Genomic DNA, 19,260 nt, shown 5'->3' on the forward strand with positions numbered 1-19,260 from the left:
TAAAACCCTATCATGAAAGTGGATTGACCTTACCTTTATCATCTGAAATTTTCAAATCTTATGCTCCAGTGCCAGAATTCCTTATTCTTTCTTCGTTCCTGCCTTGATTATGTCTGATTATCAAATCACAACCTTGAAGACAGGTCTCACTGGCACCATCTACGACTGTTCACCGTGATTATCCAGATGTCTACCTTTACTGGTGCCTGCTCCAATACATCATACCACTTGTTAACAATATTCTCCTTTCTGCCCAACAGCTATTTACTTTTGGTGAGTACACTGTGCCCTCTCAAGCAAGTGTTTTCATCTGTCTGGTATGGTACTTTCCTGATGCACAAATAGGTCCACCCCATAAAAAAAACTCCATAAAACTAACTTTGGGTCTCCTCATTCGCCCTATTCTACTTGTTCAAAAGTGTTTTCTTTTTAAATTTCTGGGCCACACCCACAGTGCTCATGAGACAATATGCTGAGCTGGGGACCAAAGCTTTACCCTTGCATTACTTTACAGGCCCCTACTTGTATTTGTTATGTTTAGCATTCACTGGGCTACTCAAATGCACCAAAGGATTCTACCATCAATACCTGCCATGTGCATATACATGTGAATAAAAATCTGAAATAAAACCCCTAACAATGAGTATAAAGTGACATGTAAAGAGCTGTGGTGAATATTTGAGTATGATAGGAAACTTTTTATGTTTATTCTACTTCCTAATGTCTCGCAAAAATTCTGATTTTACATTTGTACACAAGATTCTTTCCAGATTTTCTATGAGGAACATTATCACTTAAAGCGTAATAGAAAATACCCTACATGTTATATGTTCACTGAAAAACAAGTATTTTATCGTAACAGTTCACATGACAGATTTCCATGTTAAGAGTACATGCACATACACAAATATTTGAAGCTTATACATTAAAGTCCTCACAAAAAGGGCAACTTTAAGGATAATACAGTGTAAGGAAAACAGCATTTCATTCCATTCCATATAGGCTGGTCTTTTATTTCCCTCATCAATGATTTAAAGAAATCTTACTCAGATGTGTTATACTCTTGGGGCCAGAGTGGAAGCGGAGCACGTAGGGCATGTATCTTGCACAGGGCTGACCCAAGTTTGATCTCCAACACTCCATTTGATCCCCAGAGCTCTGCCAGGAGTAAACCCTGAGCATCACCAAGATATGGCACCAAAATAAAACAGAACTAAAAGACCTGCTATATTCTCAAATAGTGTTGGTATCTCAGAGGCAATATTATCAGTAATCTAGATTTTCTTCTGAATCATTTTCAAAGTTTTCTCAAGGCTATATATAAAGAAAACCGTTCCTAATAAACATAAAAAAAAAAACAACTCATAAAACTTTAGAAGAAAACAGATGAGTCGAGGACACAGATGCTGCAGGCCCAGCTACTCTGTCATCCTTCCTGTACAATAGCTCCAACCTCATGAAAGGAAAGTAGATATTTCTTTTTTAATTTTAAAAATATCTTTTTATTTTTGGGGGGCCACACTTGGCATTGCTTTCCTGGCCCTGTGCTCAGGAGTCACTCCAGGTGGTGCTCAGGGGAACCACCTGGGATGTCAGAGAATCAAACCTGAATCAGCGTCGTACAAGGCCAGTATCCTAACCGTTGTACTTTATTTCTGGCCTGCAAGTAGATTATTAACCAATCAAACTGGTGTTGCAAAGTTCCTGTTCAGGCAGAAGGGTTTAAACACCATCTCTCTAACTTTGTGTTGCCAGATTAGTTATTTTTAGTTTATTTTAAAATTATTTATCTCTCTCTATATATCATAGGAGTTGATTCCAAAAGAGAATCATGTAGATTATTTAGCATGGTACCTGGGATATCTGTGCTCTATGTGATCATAATTGCTACAGTAAAGTCTTGATTTTCACTTAATAGTTATGAAACACACATTTAGTTTCATAAATCATTCTATTACAGTATTACATTTAGTAAAAAATACAATCTGTTAGGCCTTGATTGGCCTTGACTGCAATTACCTTGATAAGTGAAATGTAATTTACTATTAAAATAAAATCAGACCTTCCATTTAACTATATCATATGTTCAAATCATAAAAAGCTTTCCAACATTTCAATTGAACTACTCATACTTTCATATCTCAGTATGTTCTGTGCCATTTGCCAAAATGAAATGTCTTGTTTGCGAATTATCTATTTATGTTTCAAAATACGATTAAGGCATTTTTCTGTGAAGCCATTCTTCAAGCTCCCTCATTTCTGTGCTACTTATGGAAAACAGTGCATTGTAATTAGCTATGAATTATATTCTTATATAATTATATTCTTCTGTTTACCGTCTAGAACTTGTGCTCTGGGGATCATGTTGTCATCTTCCTATTTCTGGAAACTGGCATACAATAGGTATTTGTTATCTTTTTTGTTTGAATAAATAATGGATTAAAGGCAGTTTTAAATAGATATTAAATGGCTTCTAAATGACCACATATTGCTAATAGCTGTCAAGTTAGAAAAAATTTAAAAAACCTATGATTCTCCTCAGGCATAGTTGACAATAAACTTAAAAAATCTTTATATGGCAATTCTAAAACAGCTAATGACTAAACTGTGTGATAAACCTTTAACAATTCTGGGCAAGAAAGATATTACAGCAAGTAGGGTGCTTGCCTTGCATATGGGCGACCCAGGTTTCATCTGTGCCATGCCCTATGGTCCCCCAAGCACCGCCAGGAGTAATCACTGAGGACAAGCAGAACTACGAATAAACCCTTAGCACTACTGGCTGCAGCCCTTTACAAATTCTGTAGAACTTGGTCACGAAGATTAATGTGGCTGGCAGGCCTGGAGAACGGTAGCAATGGGCATTACGGGATATTCGTATTATTGACAGGCAGTCGGGAGGAGAACCATTTGGTGACAGCTATAGATTAGGATCAAAGAAACGTTAGAGAGCATGGCACAAGTATGAAAGTGAGAAAGGACTTTATTGGATGAGAGGTCGAAGATACAAAGTCACATGGAGAATCAGGGTAGTACTAGATTAAGGAAGGGAGAGCTTACGCTTTAAAACAGATCATAAAAAGGCAGAGAGCATGTTAGAAAATATTGTTTTGTATGTCTCTCTACACTTTCCTCTTTATCTTTTCTGTTTCTTTCTCAAGCCCACATAGCAACTTCAGAAAATGAGACTGCATCAGTGTCCCTTTGTGATTTTTGTCTCTGATCAGACAGGAAACCATGAAGGTTGGTTATTATGAGGCTTTCAAGGCTGTATTAGAATTTATATGAACTGATAGTCATGCTTCTTTATTTCAGTTCAAGGGACACAAGCAAACGAACAGAGTACCTCTAGAAAATCCCATATGATTAGGTCTTAGGGACTTTTCATATAATAAGATGTTGAGGCTCTTAAAAGACAAAGATACGTGGACTAATGCTGGCTGCTTTCCTCAGAGATTTGGGCTCAGAGATTTAATATTTAAGCATCTTGATAGATTTTCTTTTGCTAAATTGAATGCAATGAATTCTAAACAAATATCTCTTTGTTGGATGAGAGAGTACAATGCAGTAGTTTAGAACTGAGTTACAAAGGTTGGTTCTGAAGATCAAGGAGAATGACAGCTCTGCCACTTATCACAAATGCAAGTGACCTTGCATTTATAGCATCTCTTTTTATACCATACTTTAAAAAAATTTCTTTTTGTGCAACGTAGGGGAATTTATATTCTGAAGCTATAAAATCACAAATAGTTATAAAGGCAATATTTACTTTATCACTATTTAGTCATCCTTGCCCAATAATGAAATTTTCTGTTTTGGGGGGAGGAGGAAGGGAGCGTTAGGCCACAACAGCATTGCTCAAAGGCTACTCCTGAGCTCTGTGCTCAGGAGTAAGCCCTTGGGGAGACTGTATGTGGTGCTAGAGATTTGCACAAGAGTAGGTCACGAAAGGCAATCCTGTACTATCTATCCCAATAATGAAATCCGCACTGGTTCTGTAAGTTAGGAACACTAATTTTGGACGACAAAAAAAATAATAAATAAAACATCTTTACAGTATTAGAAAACTATTAGTTTCTAATTAGTTCATGAAAGAGATTTCACGTGGTTAAATATTTTATTTTATTTTTTTGCTTTTTGGGTCACACCCGGCGATGCACAGGGGTTACTCCTGGTTCTACACTCAGGAATTACTTCTGGCAGTGCTCAGGGGACCATACGGGATGCTGGGATTCGAACCCGGGTCGGCCGCGTGCAAGGCAAACGCCCTACCCGCTGTGCTATGGCTCCAGCGCCAAACGTGGTTAAATATTTTAAATCCCATTAAACAATATGTTAGCAAATGCTAAGTGTATGTTCCCATCAAACATAAAACCATCCAAAATGTGAAATTCTGACCAAAGATAAACTTAGTGTCACAAAATCCAAATTTAGTTAAAAACAAAGTCAGATTTACCAAACATCTTACTAAATGAGTAAATCAAAAGATAGGGAAAAAATTATACTTCTTTCCAAGTGGAAAATAATTTTTGTTCATCACCCACCATTTTTTCCCAAAGATGAAACATCTATTAAAAAATATGAATATATTACTAAACTGTCCACACTTCAACTTGGAATCAAAGAGAGACACTGCAGTTACCTTGATATTAGCAACCACCAAAAATATAGGGAAGTGTGGGTGGCTTAAAGCTCGGCACAAAGGCAGTAAACAAACAAATAAAATGCCTCTAGGAAAAGACAAAGCTTTGGAAAGACTACCCAGTTACTTGTGTAAGAATGAACTCTCTGTTCACTACAGGGTCTATTAAATGTTTGTTACTGTTGACTCTTTGGCCAGCCTGGGAAATGTCTTAATAGAAAACAAAAGATATAAAAATATGATACTCTAATACCAAATAAACATATTTCCAGAGATACTGAAAACATTAGGTTGTATATAAAAGCTATATTTGAGCTATGATATATTACTACATTTAATGACAAAAGTAGGTAAGAAGTTCAGAACTATGGAGAATATTTTAAAATTGTTAACATTGCTCTTCACTAAGAAATAAACTCTACCTGTTGCAGTAGTCAACCACAGACTCCCTTGTTGTAAATAAAGCTTCCTCTCCTTTCTTGGCTTTTGCCCACTTTGAATCCAAAAGGCAATCCACTGCTTTTGAAGCTAAAGAAGAAATGTATTATTTTAAGTTTAGTATACATGGGATTTATATCTATCTATACACATGTTGTATCTTTTTTTTTTCTTTTTGGGTCACACCCATCGAGGCACGGGGGTTAGTCCTGGCTCATGCTACTCAGGAATTACTCCTGGTGGTGCTCAGGAGACCATATAGGATGCTGGGAATTGAACCCGGGTCGGACGCGTGCAAGGCAAATGCCCTACCCGCTGTGCTATCGCTCCAGCCCCATACACATGTATTACCTTACAAAACAAGTTTCAGTATTTGGCATGAAAAAAACAAGTTCAACATAAACTTAAGTCTATGATATAAATCTAAGAACTAAATTACATTAAAAAACATTTATTCTAGTGAGACAAATAGAAAAAGTGCTCTAAACAATACAAAGTATCACTCTTGTCAAGTGATCACAATTAAATGTAGTAACATAACCCTAAACTCTTCCTTCACATAAAGGTAACAGAAATTTCTGTCAACACATTTTACTGGATCCAGGGCTAAGGACGAAGCTGAATGAGAGCACATGCTTTGCCCATATAAGATGGTTCGTGCCTGGCATCTATGAATCCCCACAAAAAAATTTTTTTGGTAACCCACTGAGTAAGCATAGTGCACATTCTACTATTCTCACCAGAAGGAGCTAAATACATCACATCTGAAGAAAAGAACTTATCTGTATTTTCTAAACTTTTAATAAATGTCAAAATAAAAAATCACAACACAATAGAGAAGAGAAAAATTTATTTTCTAATGCCAATTCAATCTTAATTGATGAGATAGGCAGTATTAATCACCATATATAAACTTTGGAGATATAGATGATTTTGTGTATGTTAAGACTGGATTATTTAAAGAACCACAGTGCCTTAGTTGGTTCCAACAAATTTGTTTCATATTGAATTTTACTCCAGTTTTACAGAAAGATTATCTTTATTTATGTTTTATTTTTTGAGTTACACCTAGTGGTGCTCAGGGCTTACTCCTTATTCTGAGCTCAGGGATCACTCATCAGTCAGCTCAGGAGACCAGATGGGGTGCTGGGGATTGAACCTGGGTTAGACACATACAAGGCAAATGCTCTATTCACTGTACCATCTCTCTGGTCCCCAAAAAGATTATCTTTATGTACATATACTATGTGAATGAGGTAGTATCACGCTGAAAAGTCTTTAAAATTCCTAACAAAGTCATTATGAAACACCTTCATCCTTTTGTTATTAACAACTGAACATAAGCATAAAAGAATAGGATAATCGCTATATATCCCTCATGCAGCTTCCTCAATCACATTGGAAATGACTTTTTAAACGTTTATACAACTTAAATTTTAGGTACTATCATAAGATATGTACACTAATAATTTTACTGATCATTTTACCAATAAAATAATCAACCCGGTGACCCATCATATTGGTGGACTTTGTTGGACAGTTAAATCGAAGATACTTGGCCACAGCTTTCTCTTCTTTAGATGGTTCACCAACTTCCTGCAAAGTAAAAATATTAATGTGATCATTTAGTTGAAGTGTTCATACACTGAAGTGTAATTTCAAGATTTTTTTTTCCCCCTACACATTATTTTACTTCAATCTTAGGTCTTTAGAGCTTTCTCTGGAGCAGACCAAAAGAGAATAGAATTAAAAAAAAAAAATTTGTTGGGGCTGGACTGAGCTATCAGGGTGAGCCCATGTATATTGCACCGTACTATGGACAGGAACATAGGGACCCATGAAAATGGGCGAGACTTCTCGTGTGTCCTGACTGGTTTGGATGAAGCTGAACATTTTCCCCCTTCAAGCTGCCTTCAGAAAAATAATTTCAGCATACTGAAAAGAGCAGTTTTTCCTTCTCTCACAGAAGCCTGGCTGGTCTTTGACATGTAGATGGTGTTAGTCAGGCCTGACCTTTGATATTATAAATTGTAGATTTCAGGTGCAGGGCCCAGCTTTGTCTTTGAGATGTAAATCCAAGTGCTTTTAGCCCAAGGAAGGTTTCAGTTTTGGTTTTGCATCTTCTATCGGGAGGCCTAGATTACTGGCCTGCTCATACAAGGAAATAATGTTGCCTCAATGTTCTTCCTGTAACATTTTTTGATGCCTTTGGTGACATCACTGTGCTGTGCCCTTTAGGGGTACCATGATCAATAAAAGGAGGTCCACGAGGCCCTCTGCCTTTGCTAAGAGCCAGAGCGAGCCTTAGTCCTCCAATCAATGCATTTCTTCCGCGTTCCTATCTCAGCACCTCCGATTGCACGAACATTCATGCAACAATTAAAAAAAAATTTTTATGCTTTTGAAATAAAAGTTGATAGGACCAATCCCTGTTGCCTCATGGTCTAAGCTATATAAAGCATTTATTGAGTTGCTTTTCCAATACAGTAACAACTTGCTACCATTTACCCTCACTTTTGGCCTCGTCTCTTAGTAAGCCATAAAGCAGTAATCAATCTATATGAAGAGGTTGCCAATAAGTGTCCAAATGTCAAATTAAATAGAAAACAGATTCATAAATGTCTTCAATAGCAGCCAGAACTATGTACCCTGAATAATCCACATTACTCTCTCTCTACTTTGATTACATTCAATATTTCAACACCAGACCCACCATTATTACTTGGAGTTTTCCCGCAACGCTCAGACCTGCCGAAAAGGCAACATTAGACAATTTGTTTTCCATTGCTGATCATGAAGAGCATATGATGTCGCACAGCCGTGATTAATAATTAAGTCTGGAGAGACTTCTGCCAAAAGCCACTGGATTCCGAGATTCGTCTGTGTGTCTCTGGGATCAGGACCATAAAGGAGCTTAGGAAGCAGGCGGCAGGGCTGTCTGTAGGCAGCATCTCCAGGTCTTGTTGGGGTGGGGGAGAAGCAACTGCTCTAACCCTATCCCATTAGGCCCTGCGTCTCGTCACTGCTGGCCCATACCTGACTCTCCAATGGGCTAACCCAACTATTTTGAGTAAAAAGCATTCTATATTTCAGTATTTTTAAAATCACGTTCACTTGTATCACTTGTCATCCTGTTGCTCATAAATTTTCTTGAGCGGACACTGGTAACGTCTCCATTCGCCCCTGTCACGTGCTAGTGTAGCCCAATGGTATCTGCTCACTGCAGGAACACGAAGAACCTCAAACCTTTCGTTCAGGGTCTTGACGAAAAAGTCTGACCATCTCATAGATGGGCAGCCAGGCATTCTTTTGAGGTCCCATGGAATCCAGTCGGTAACAGCTCTTGTCAGTGGTTGTCTCCAAATCTAATTATGTGTCCGGCTCATGTGATTTTTGATGCCTTGGCAAATGAGACAGCATCCCTGATTCTCGATCATCAATGGGAGGTTGGAATTCCGGATTCCTTCTCTCACTTGAGTAAAATTCCAAGCACAGCTCTTTTGATTCCTCTTTGGAAGACTCGAATAGCATTCTTACCCTGTTTTTGTAGGGCCCAGGTCTCTGAGGCGTACATTAGAAAAGTGGAGTCCAAAAGATGTGCCCAGAACCGGAGGTTCTTTGTCCTCTTAACAACTTCTCTGACACTCTTGAAGGCGTTCCATGCTGCTCTCTGCTTCCTGCGCAGCTCAGGTGCCAGATTGCTCATCATGCTGAGTTCTTGACCTAGGTACACATAACTGCTGCATTCAGAGATGTTCATTCTGTTGAGAGCAAATGGAATGTCAGGAACTAGTCTGTTTCTCACGAACAAGTCTTCGTGAGATTCAGCTGTAGTGCGACCTTTCCATACATATGGTCAAAGTCGGCTAGCATTCATGCTGTTTGGCTCATGTTTAGTGTTATTAGAACGATGTCATCAGCGAAGTGGAGGTGGTGTAGTTGCCAACCATCTATCTTCACTCCCAATCCTTCCTATTCCAATTGTCGCATGACATTTTCAAGGGTGGCACTTAAGACTTTTGGTGAAATGGTGTCATCCTGCTGAACCCCTCTCTTTATATCGATGATCACTTCCTTGTTGAATGGTGAGATCCTGGTGGTGAATCTGTAATACAGCTCACGGAGGATCCTGATGTACTGAGTCTGAATGTCCCGTTTTAGGCTAGGGCTTCAATGACCGCTTCAGTCTCAACAGAATCAAAGGGCTTCTTTAAATCAATGAATGTTAGAGCAGCATCTTGAACTCTCGAAAAACCTCAATGAGCTTGATCACCGTGTGGACATGGTCGGTTGTGCTGCTTTCCGAAACCCGGCTTGCTCGCATGGTTGTCCTTCGTCATGTTCAGCCAATCCTATTCAGGATGACTCGAGTAACCTGTAGACGACGACAATAGGCAGATTGGGTGATAGTTGCCGTTGTCATGGATGTCTCCCTTCTTGTACAATGGAACAGTCCTGCTGGTTTTCCATTGGGACGGAACCTTGCATTCAGACAATAGCGTGTCAAGAGCCATGCAAGTGCATTGACGAGTACTGGCGGCAGATTCTTCAGGTGTTCAGGTATTGTCTGGACCGGGTGCTGTATCTTCTTTACCGACGAAATGGCGTGTCGGATTTTGGAAGGGAGAACGTTGGGAACGACATATTCATCCTGCAGAATTTGGTATGTGGGCAGGTAGACGTGGCTATCAAAGAGATCCAAGTAGAAGTCGTGGATGACCTTTTCCATCGCCCTTCTGGAAGATGTGATAGATCCATCAGGACGTCAGAGGGCAGTCATCTTGGTCTTATAGTTGGTGAAGGACAGGCAGGTCCTGCAAATACTTTTCCTGGCTCATGCCATATTGGCCAACACTGCTGCTCTTCTCTCTTTGAGGTCTTCCTTTATCGCTTCTCCACACAGCTTTGTGAGCTCAGACATTGGCTTGTGATTGCCTGAGGCTCACACCAGGCCACGGTGAATGAGCTCAAGAGTTTCCGAAGACAGGCATCTTTTTGTGGCTTTCTCTCTCAAGGCGTTCCTCACACAATCATGGAGGTGCTGAACCAGTAGATAAGATTCCTAGTCGATGTTGTCATCTTCCCATATTGCCGCAATAGTGTCAAAGAGCTCCCAGTTGGTGGTCGTTCTGGTAGTTCTCTTCTTAAACTTTGCAGCCCTTTCTCCCTACTCTGTGAAGTAGAATTTTGCACAAAGGAGATGGTGGTCTGATCCTGTTTGGAATTTTGGGACAACAGCGACATCGGTCAGGCAAAACCGTCGATTGAATATAATGTGGTCAATTTCGTTGTGGAACTGTCCACAGGGAGACTCCCATGTCGTGTTTAGATTCGGCCTTCTGGAACTGCAAGTTTCCATGGATGATCTTGGTCAATATGATGAACTCAGACAGTCTCTCACCCTGTTTGTCCATTCTAGGTCATGGGTCCTGATGTGGAGTGCTTTGGGCAACCTTCTTGGTCCTATCTTGATATTAAAATCACATTAACATCTAGTATTATTGTCATCACTGCATCACTGTTATCCTGTTGCTCATCAATTTGCTCGAGCGGGCACCAGTAACATCTAACATCTCCATTGTGAGACTTGTTTTACTGTTTCAGCATATTGAATACGGCATGGGTATCTAGCCAGGCTCTGCTGTGTGGGCAAGATACTCTCAGTAGTTTGCCGGGGTCTCCGAGAGGGGCAGAATCGAACCCTGGTCAGCTGTATGCAAGGCAAATGCCCTACCCGCTGTGCTATCGCTCCAGCCCAACATCTAGTATTATCACTGTATCACTGTCACCCCGTTGCTCATCGATTTGCTCTAGCAGGCACCAGTAATGTCTCCATTGTGAGACTTGTTACTGTTTTTGGCATATCAAATACGCCACGGGTAGCTTGCCAGGTTTTGCTGTGCGGGGGAGATACTCTCGGTAGCCTGCCAGGCTCTCCGAGAGGGGTGGAGGAATTGAACCTGCGTTAGCTGCGTGCAAGGCAAACGCCCTATCTGCTCTGCTATCGTTCCAGCCCTATAAGGGATAATATCATATATATGTGGTAGCTATAAAAGTTAATACTACAGAGTTGGAAACAATAAAATATTGTAATTGGCTTATGAAAATGATTTTATAAAATGCTCATTTTCCCCTTTATTTTATGTAGCTATTGTCAATTTGAAGATTATCTAATTAGCCTGTTACTACTGATTAAAATTGATTAATAAGGACCAGAGAAATAGCAGACATCATTGGGAATTTGCCTTGCACAAGGATCCCAAATGATCTCCCAGCACCACCAGGGATAATTCTTCACTGCAGATGAACCCCTGAGCAATGCCAGTGTGGCCCCCAAACAAATAAACTAGCTAAGTAAAGGGAAGAAGACTAAATAACAAATTTCCCAAGTATATACTGCTATTTTTTGTTTTGAAGCAGTGTTGGGTCACAGTCTGAGGTTCTGGTTCTGAGCGTATGAGTGATACCCTAACAGTACTTAGGGATCAAACCTGGGTTGGCAGATGTCAGGCAACTGCCCCAATACCTGTGCTATCTCTCTGGCTCTATACTTATTTACCCCATAATATCTCTGAGTGTTATCACTAATGCCAATTTTTTAAAAGGTATAATACCCACTTTTCTGGTTGTTAGGAACTATTTAAAACAGCAACTGTTAATTAGTAGTAGGAAACTATTTTAGTCATACACAAAGGAACAGAATTATCTATGTAGATGGTAGCAATTATTAAAAAAAAAAACCTCTTGGGGATTTTGAAAGACAAACAACTTTTAGATACAAGCTGAAATAAACACGAAATATGGCTACAGTAGAAAAGTTATTAGAGCCTCCCTTACATATGGCTGACCCAGATTCGATCCCCAGCACCTCATATGGTTCCCTGAGTCCTGCCAGGAGTGAATCCTGAGCTCAGAGACAGAAATAAGTCCTGCACAATGCAGGGTGAAATGTTTGTGGAAGGAAGGAAGGGAGGAAGGGAGGGAGGGAGGCAAGGCGATAGTACAGTGGGTAGGGTGTTTGCCTCACATGCGAATGACTTGGGTTTAGTCACCAGCATCTCATATGGTCCCCTGAGTACAGTCAGGAGTGATTCCTGAATGCAGAGCCAGAAGTAACCTCTGAGCATCACCAGGCATGAGCACCGCACCCCCCCAACCCCCCCAAAAAAGGGTAAAGTTAAGAAATATTAGGAGCTTAAACGTTTATGTAGACTAGTACTAACAGTTTTTAAGTACTTTGGAAAATTCCAGCTTTTCAACAAATTGTTGAAAAAATTTAAAATTTCAAGAGACTATCACTATCAAAAAAGACAATTAAGTTTTTCAAGGCGTCTGCCTTGCATGCAGCTGAGCCAGGTTCAATTCCTCCCCCTCTCTCGGACAGCCTGGCAAGCTACCAAGAGCATCTCGCCCTCATGGTGGTGCCTGGCAGGCTACCTGTGTTGCATTCGATATGCCAAAAAAAAAAAAAAAACCTGTTAACACCAAGTCTCACAATGGAGACATTACTGATGCCCACTCGAGCAAATTGATGAGCAATGGGATGACAGTGACAGAGTGATACTGTGACACACTACTTTGATGATGTGTAACAGAATAAATTGGGCGGGGGGAACTATATAAGGCCAAGAAACTAGTTAGAAGACTACAGTGGTATCCAGGAAGGCATGATATAGGGTAACGGATGACACTGAATCAGGAATGGGAATAATCTGTATATCTGAAATGCTTCAAATGTAGAGGAATTAGAAGTCAATGATAAAGCATGAGTAAAGTGACTAAGTAAAAGATGTCACACTCTGAATGTGATCAGCTGATAAGTTTTTCAGTAACAGAAAGACTTTTGAAAGAACAGTGATTCTGGGGGCAGTGGGGGGGGGGAGAGAGAGACAATCGACATGACTTACACTCATACTAACTCTCAAACCATTAACATTTGGACATAAATGTCCCAGTACTGATAAAGGAATCAAATGTAAAATCTGACATTAGAATAAGAAATTGAAAAGTTCTATTGCACAATAGGGAATCCGATATACTCTACAACATATTAAAAAAAATTTTTTAAAGTTTTTTTCCCTTTGTTGAAATTAGGAAATATTAAGGCATATATGGTATGTAGTTTAGGTTATTTCTAATGGAAATTTTTATAATTTGTGCCACCTGCTGGAGCTTTGACATCAGAAAAAAAACAGAAGAGTAACAGAAGAACAGAACCATAGAAGTTGGTTATATAAAAAATCCTGCCATAAAGTCTTCATTTTCATTGTTTGCCTGCTGCAGCCTAACAAGTAAAGTCTTACCCTTTTCCTGTTTATACATTGAACTATAGTCTACACCCTCTTTATTCCTTTTGATGTTAACAAATATTTAGAGTATATTAATACTTTTCCTAGAACCTTTGAACAAAAATGGGAGTAGTTACCACTCACTTTCAAGAAAAATCATCAAATTCCTCATATGAAGAAAACTTTACGGTTCACTGAACTACGTCAAATGTTTCAGAATGAGGAAGTCAGAACCAATAAATTTTGAAGCTAAATTACTACCTTTGCAATTGAAAACTAATATGCTGGCTGCAGCAACTCACAACCACAATTTAACAATAATAATAAAAATCACAACTCAATTTAAATAAAAAACTATATAAATTGTTCTGGTAGAAAACTTTTAAAACTATTCAACACCATATTTAGTTGGAATAGTGGTTTAGAATTGCTGGTCTGATCATCAGGTGTGAAAAAAAGGTGAAAACCTCTGCTTTTAGAATATTCAAAATACTACAAGAAAATAAGGCTTAGGGAGCTGGAGCGATAGCACAGAGGGTAGGGCGTTTGCCTTGCACGCTGCCGACCTGGGTTCGATCTCCAGCATCCCATATGATAGACCCCGAGCACCGACAGGAGTAATTTCTGAGTGCAGAGCCAGGAGTAACCCCTGTGCATCGCCAGGTGTGACCCAAAAAGGAAAAAAAAGGAGGGGGCGAAGAAAAGAAGGCTTACTATTTCTAACTAAATATTATTTTGGACAGTACTTAAGATAATCTTCTTGAAAAAAATTAAATTCAGTTAGGAAGCCATCTTAAAGACAACTCCTGAAGATTTAAAACGAATCTCAACAGAAATAAGCTTATTATTTCATCAAATAAGTTGAATAATCAAAAAAAAAAGTAAAGGGTGAAAAGGAATTTGCACCTTTATATAAACACTGTAATTTACTTACAAAAATGCATACAGGGGGCTGGAGAGATAGCACAGCGGGTAGGGCGTTTGCCTTGCACGCGGCCGACCCGGGTTCAAATCCCAGCATCCCATATGGTTCCCTGAGCACGGCCAGGGGTAATTCCTGAGTGCAGAGCCAGGAGTAACCCCTGTGCATCGCCGGGTGTGACCCAAAAAGCAAAAAAAAAAAAAACAAAAAACATACAAATAGAATTGCATCAAGATGCAGAAATAATAAATTATAAGTAAACAAATAAATAAACTAGATTGTTAAATTACATAGCATGTTGCCAAGAAAGTTTTACAGGACTCTGTATCTGACCTATAGCTTTTCCTATCTTGCTCCCTGTTTTACTTTATACTTTATCGTATATCTTCCAATAAAGTTTTTGATGGGAGCTTTCAGGTTTAGAATGGGTTTCCTGGGTTCCTTTGCTTTTCTTCAGAGTCAGACTGTACAGTTCCAAATCACCTCTTTATTTCCTGTTAAACATATAGCCCCATTGTCAGGATTTCACTGCCAGGAAGACAGATGAGTGCAATAAAATTATCTAGGATACAGATTATGAAAATTCCAAGCATAAGCATTTTAAATGCCCTAAATCTCAACTGTTTACACATAAACTGAATACTTAAGGAATGATTCTTTGCATTTCTCTTACCTCCCTCTCCCTGCCCCAGGCTCCCCAACCCACACACTAGGAAGACAAATACTATATACTGCTGAGCCACACTTCCAGCCTAATCTCTCTTTGGCAGGGCCAAAACATATTAAATCTTCACTTAATATAAAAACTTTAAAGATTAAAGGTTTTTTGTTGTTGTTTTTTGGTTTTAGGGTCACACCCAGCGATGCTCAGGGGTTACTCCTAGCTCTGCACTCAGGAATTAGGTCAAAAACGGGCTTAATTTTCTTGAGTAGCAAAGCGGGTAGGGCATTTGCCCTGCATGGGGCCAACCTTGGTTTGATTCCTCGCCCCTCTAGGAGAACCCAGCAAGCTACCAAAAGTATCTCGCCCGCACGGCAGAGCCTGGCAAGCTACCCCTGGCGTATTCGATATGCCAAAAACAGTAACAAGTCTCACAATGAAGATGTTACTGGTGCCCACTCGAGCAAATTGATGAGCAACAGGATGCCAGCGATACAGTGATACTTTCTTAAGACTCAAGTCTCTGAAAATGAGTGTGATAGTTTAGATCCACAAGTTTTACAACTATTAATATGTATTTTACAGAGCCCGTTCTAGGTGTGCTCGAAGATCCAGAGTCACTTCTCATAGCCTGGCTGTGTGGGTCTAATGCCTCAATGTAGAGTCCAATAGTGCCGACTGGACCCAGAGGTATTCAGGGGAAGATGGGCAGCTCTTAACACGTAAGGTGGTTCTTGGGGGTGACCAGACTATACACAGCACTACTATGGGCCAGGTGGTGCTGGGGATTGGACTGGGAGTAATACTGTTGCTATAAAACCTAAAGGAACCATGGGATGTGGGGATGATAGTGGAATACTGAGGTATAATACTGTACTTATACAGGCAATGAGGCTATCACTTTTTCACCTAAGAACTGTCAGTTGTAAGAAAAGAATCCAAACAAACCCTATTATCTGAAAAGACTGCTTAAGACCAGGATTCTAAACCATCCTTTCTGGTAAACTGGCCCTTGTTAACCTTCACACATTCACATGTATTCACTGGACCGTGTTGGAAACTTATTTATTACTGTGTCATAAATAACTTAAAATTACTTCTTTTCACATTTTGCTGATTTGGATTGAGATTACTCTCAGCTGAGAATGTTAATCATCAAAATTTTTCAATATGTCAATGAACACGTAGCTCACTTTTGGTTTTCAGTGACCAGTAAAGGGAGTTCAAAAAGAAAACAGTGACAAAACAGTCCTCCTGTTCTCAGCTTTGATGGTATACTAGAGCCTGAAATTATGCTATCCTAAAAAAAAAAAAAAAAGCAAATGAATTAGCTATTTTTAAAAATCCTGCACTTGTTTGTATCAGGCATTTTCCTCAAGTACAAATTATAGTTCAAGGGAATTTAATCTATTAAACATAAAAACCTTTCAGAAACATGAAACATCAAGTAACAAATAACAGGAAACTTGGTTAATAGTAAGAGTTTTTTGCCCAGAAGTATTACAATAGAAAACTTCTGTAATTTAAACTCTGAACTCCTGTCACTACATTTGATCTTTTTTTTTTGTCTAAAGTAGTGCCAATATTATAGTTTCGAATCCCAGGAGTGGGCACTACAAATTTCCTTAAGATAATTTAAAAAATAAATTTAGTAAGATATTATGTATTTTGGTTGAGAATGTATTGCAGTACTCCAGCTAGTACTCCCAAAATCTCAACATTCAATTCTATGTAAAAACCACTGAAAATGGAGAAAATAAGAATTACTTTTTTTAATAGCACCAAGGTGATTTTTTTAAGCTACCAAATCCACATTTATCTGAGACTCAAAAATAACTACACCTGAGAGAATTTACAAGCTTATTTACTGAATAGACAGCAATTATTTTTTTCTTCAGCACGTTACAGCCAAAAAAAAAAAAAATCCAAAATCCTTCATCCTTGAGAACCAGGAAAAGGAAGGAATTTGGTGCCAAGCACTGTTTTAATAACCTTAATAAGAAGTTGGGGCTGGCTGACTCACCTGTATTTTGCAAACCTACAACTCCCAATTGCTGTTTTGTGGTTGTTTGGGGGTAAACATCCCCTTTTAAATTCAGAAATTGTGGCAAAAAGTAACTTGTCCAAAGTTACAAAACTAATAATTAGTGAAACGGAGTACACACAGGAAGTATTTATCAGAAGTCTTAGTTCCCAATCACAACTACTATACAGTGTACATCTATCTTAATCTAACTTTCTGTTTAAGATCATAATGAAAAGAAAAGCAGCAACTCAAAAGGTGAATTATGCTGACCTTTACAATTATAAGGAACAGTTGGAAGAGGGGAAAAACATGTGTATTTAAGAATCAAAAAACATTGTAAGTATGAGCACAATTAAGTACAAATTTGACAATTTCAAGGCTAAAGGGGTGGGGGAGAGTGGAATCACGCCCAGGGGCTTAGAGCTTACCCAGGCTCTGGAGCTCCAGGACACTGCTGAGTGAGGGGACCATATGTTCAATAAATTCTTTTTCTTTTTTCCTTTTGGGTCACACCCATCGAGGAACAGGGGTCACTCCTGGCTCTGCACTCAGGAATTACCTCTGGCGGTGCTCAGGGGACCATATGTGATGTTGGGAATCGAACCCAGGTTGGCCGCGAGCAAGGCAAACGCCCTACCCGCTGTGCTATTGCTCCAGCCTCTCAAAAAAAATTCTTAAATAAAAGGCTTACATATCCATCCCCGGTCAGTAACATTAAATCTTAGACTGGGAATAGCATCACTGAAACTTCTTCCCAAATGACCTTACGCCCGGGTTTTCTGCCCTGTCTGAACACTGGGGCGTCTGTCTCTATTACCCTGCTGTGTATCGTTAACTAAGCATTCCTACTTAGAATTTCCCCTCGTAGTTTTTCAAAATTTTCAGAAAAACTTTGGGTTTTGCATAGCTCAAATCACCTGTGGGGGAAAGCCAATTAAGTGATGGCCTTTGTTTTGTTTTGTTTCTAACGTAGGCCTAAAACGTTACAGTAAGTCACTTGTAAGCAATGAGATAGTAAGAAACAAAGCCACCGTGGGCTCCGGTAACCACAACACGTTCCCGATGCTCGCAGACGTGTGAAGGGTCCTAGGCCGGGCGGCCGAGGCCCGGGTTTCCCAGGAGCGGCACCGAAGCGCTCTCCGCGCCAGAGGACGACAGGGTCCCAGGGCCGAGAGCGCCCGGAGACGCCAGGCGCGCGAAGGCGGGAGGGCTGCTAAGTAGGTTACGGGGATGACACAATGGCACGGGACCGACTCCTGGGCGCGACCAGAGCGTCGCGGCCCGGCCGGGCTCGTGTTTATTTACCCGGAGTCCCGGAAGGCGAGCCCGGCCCGCCTCCGTCGGCCGCGAAGTCAGTCCCAGCTGGGGGGAGGGCCGCGAGGGGCGCCGGGCTGGCGGGGTCGGCGCGGGGGGCTGCCCGGCCCCGGCCCCCGGGGCGGCCCCGCTCCCGGGCGGCCCGAGGGGCTGCCCGGCCCCGGCCCCCGGGGCGGCCCCGCTCCCGGGCGGCCCGAGGGGCACAAAGCGCGGCCGCCCCCGCCGCAGAGGCCGGAGTCGGGGCCCGCTCCGCGGCGGCGCAGGGGGGCCTGGGGGGCAGAGAGCCCGCGCCCGCCCGGCACCGGGACCCCCGCGTTCCGAGTGGGCGCCTCCACCTTCCGGCCGCCCGGCCGCCCCCGCCGCGTCCCCGCCGCAGCCCCGGCCGCCCCGCGCCCGCCCCCCCCCCCCCGCCGCCTCCCGGCCTCGCCGCCACGCAGCCCCCGAGCCGCCTGGCCCCCCGCGGGGACGGCCCGGCCCCCGCCAGCCCCGCCGGCCCCGCAGTCCCCTACCCCGGGGCTCGGCTCGGCTACCTGGATCCGCTTCTTGTGTCGCCTGCGCTCCGCCATGTTGGCCGCTCAGCCCGGCTCGCTCTGACGTGGACGGGAGGGGGCGGGGAAACCTCGCGAGAGCGCGCGGCGGGGGCCCGTTATGTAACCTGCGCCGGCGCCCGGGCGGGGACCGCGCGCGTGGCCGGGCCGGCCGCGGGCGGGACGCGCCGAGAGGCGGGACCCGACACCCGCGGGGCTGGCGGCGAGCTGCGTCTTCCGGCCGACCGAGCACCTGAGGCACCTGGGCAGCTGCGGAAATGCAGATTCCCGGGCCCCGCCCCGCAGCGTCGGGGCGTCGTGGGGCCTTCCCCGAGAGGGTTCCGGGGACCTGCGGGATTCTAGACGTTTCCCGCCCGGCCCTGCCCACGCCTCCCAATAGCTGGGATTCGATGACCCCATTGCAAAGATGGGAAAACCCGGC

General features: G+C 41.9%; 1 protein-coding gene across 2 annotated transcripts in view; it reads right to left on the reverse strand.

Moving 5' to 3' along the window:
* The window catches only part of SEC62 (SEC62 homolog, preprotein translocation factor), a 34,533-nt gene extending 15,565 nt beyond the window's left edge, over positions 1 to 18,968 (reverse strand). Inside the window, exons 1-3 of one of the 2 annotated variants that reach the window (XM_055126859.1) lie at positions 18,822 to 18,968; positions 6,568 to 6,676; positions 5,065 to 5,170 (exon numbers count right to left, since the gene is read on the reverse strand). In XM_055126859.1, the coding sequence (XP_054982834.1) occupies positions 5,065 to 5,170; positions 6,568 to 6,676; positions 18,822 to 18,857 (251 nt within the window). In that variant the 5' untranslated portion in view covers positions 18,858 to 18,968. Of the gene's footprint in view, positions 1 to 5,064; positions 5,171 to 6,567; positions 6,677 to 18,800 lie in introns of both variants that reach the window. The other variant, XM_055126858.1, reaches the window with a different exon arrangement.
* Positions 18,969 to 19,260: the final 292 nt, after the last annotated feature.

The sequence above is a fragment of the Sorex araneus genome, chromosome 2 (assembly GCF_027595985.1).
Source record: "Sorex araneus isolate mSorAra2 chromosome 2, mSorAra2.pri, whole genome shotgun sequence".
Taxonomy (NCBI): Eukaryota; Metazoa; Chordata; class Mammalia; order Eulipotyphla; family Soricidae; genus Sorex; species Sorex araneus.